Source organism: Apis dorsata, unplaced genomic scaffold (genome assembly GCF_000469605.1).
Source record: "Apis dorsata unplaced genomic scaffold, Apis dorsata 1.3 scaffold_78, whole genome shotgun sequence".
NCBI classification, from domain to species: domain Eukaryota; kingdom Metazoa; phylum Arthropoda; class Insecta; order Hymenoptera; family Apidae; genus Apis; species Apis dorsata.
In genome coordinates, this window is record NW_006263376.1 from 480,198 (window position 1) to 481,356 (window position 1,159).

The window sequence follows — 1,159 nt, forward strand, 5'->3', positions numbered from 1 at the left end:
TTTTTTATTTTAGGTATGCGATTAGGACTTTTACAATCGAAGCTTGGAATTATTGAAATATTGAAAAATTATGAAATTTTACCATGCGAGAAAACAAGAATCCCGATGGTTCTGAATCCCAAAGCACTCACAACAACAGCATTAGGAGGATTATACCTGAACATTCGAAAGATCACGACCGCGGCTGGTTAAATACTTACCAATTGTAGAATATTTAACTTTTTATTTATAATTATTAATTTAACTTTTCATTTATAATTATTCTAATATTTTTGATCAATTATTATTTTATTTTTAATAATTTTTACTTTCCAATGAATTTTAAAAAACTAAGCGTAATTTTAGTTTTAAAGATTAGAAGTAAAGATCGACGATTATTCAAATGAAAATATTTAAATATATGATAAATTTTAATTTATATATCATTAGGAGGAGAAGAAAATATAATATGTACACAAGGGAACAGAGTTGTGTTTGTTTCATTTACGCGGTCACGTATATGTATTTATTTCATTCACTTATTCTCATTTACAAAAGAGACTAACCGGCCGATCGTGGCCCGTGCGCATGTAACCGCTGTTTATCTTACAATTAAATCTCTGTAATATATTAGTACGACACCTTAGAGTTAAATTGGAATGGCGGATACCGTGCGGTATCCCGGCACCAAGTTTGAGCGCGTTTGTTCGAAAATGACATTCGACATTTACCCACAAATTAACCATGACTGGTTATGTACGGTCGGCACTACGTATAGAGAGAAACATCGAAGTATTAGTAGATTGTTGATTCCACGTTATTCCCACTCGAGAAGAGATAGAATCAATTGTATTGAAATAATCTTCCGATTCCTGATAAAATTTTAATTATATCTCTCTCTCGGTTTATAAAAAAAATTATATAATTAATTCTTCGTAATTCTTCTCGGTTAATTGTCGAGTATTTTATGTAGATTCAGTATTTATTTTTATAATTTAATATTCACTGTTAATTTAAATATTTTTTTTAATAATAATAATTAAAAGAGATGAATGAATAGGAAATCGTTATGTCATGGAATCTATCAATTATATTTATTCATATCGACCAAGCGCAGAATTGTGCGAATATATACGTTTTCTTTTTTTTTTCTTTTTTTTTTTTTTTTTTTTTTTTTTTT

General features: G+C 28.2%; 1 protein-coding gene across 4 annotated transcripts in view; it reads left to right on the forward strand.

The window, feature by feature from the left end:
* LOC102680110 (cytochrome P450 6k1-like) overlaps positions 1-307 on the forward strand; it is a 5,197-nt gene extending 4,890 nt beyond the window's left edge. For 3 of the 4 annotated variants that reach the window (XM_006610794.2, XM_006610792.2, XM_006610793.2), the window contains exon 6: positions 14-192. In XM_006610794.2, coding sequence (XP_006610857.1) covers positions 14-192 — 179 coding nt within the window. Of the gene's footprint in view, positions 1-13 lie in introns of all 4 variants that reach the window. The other variant, XM_031508223.1, reaches the window with a different exon arrangement.
* Positions 308-1,159: the final 852 nt, after the last annotated feature.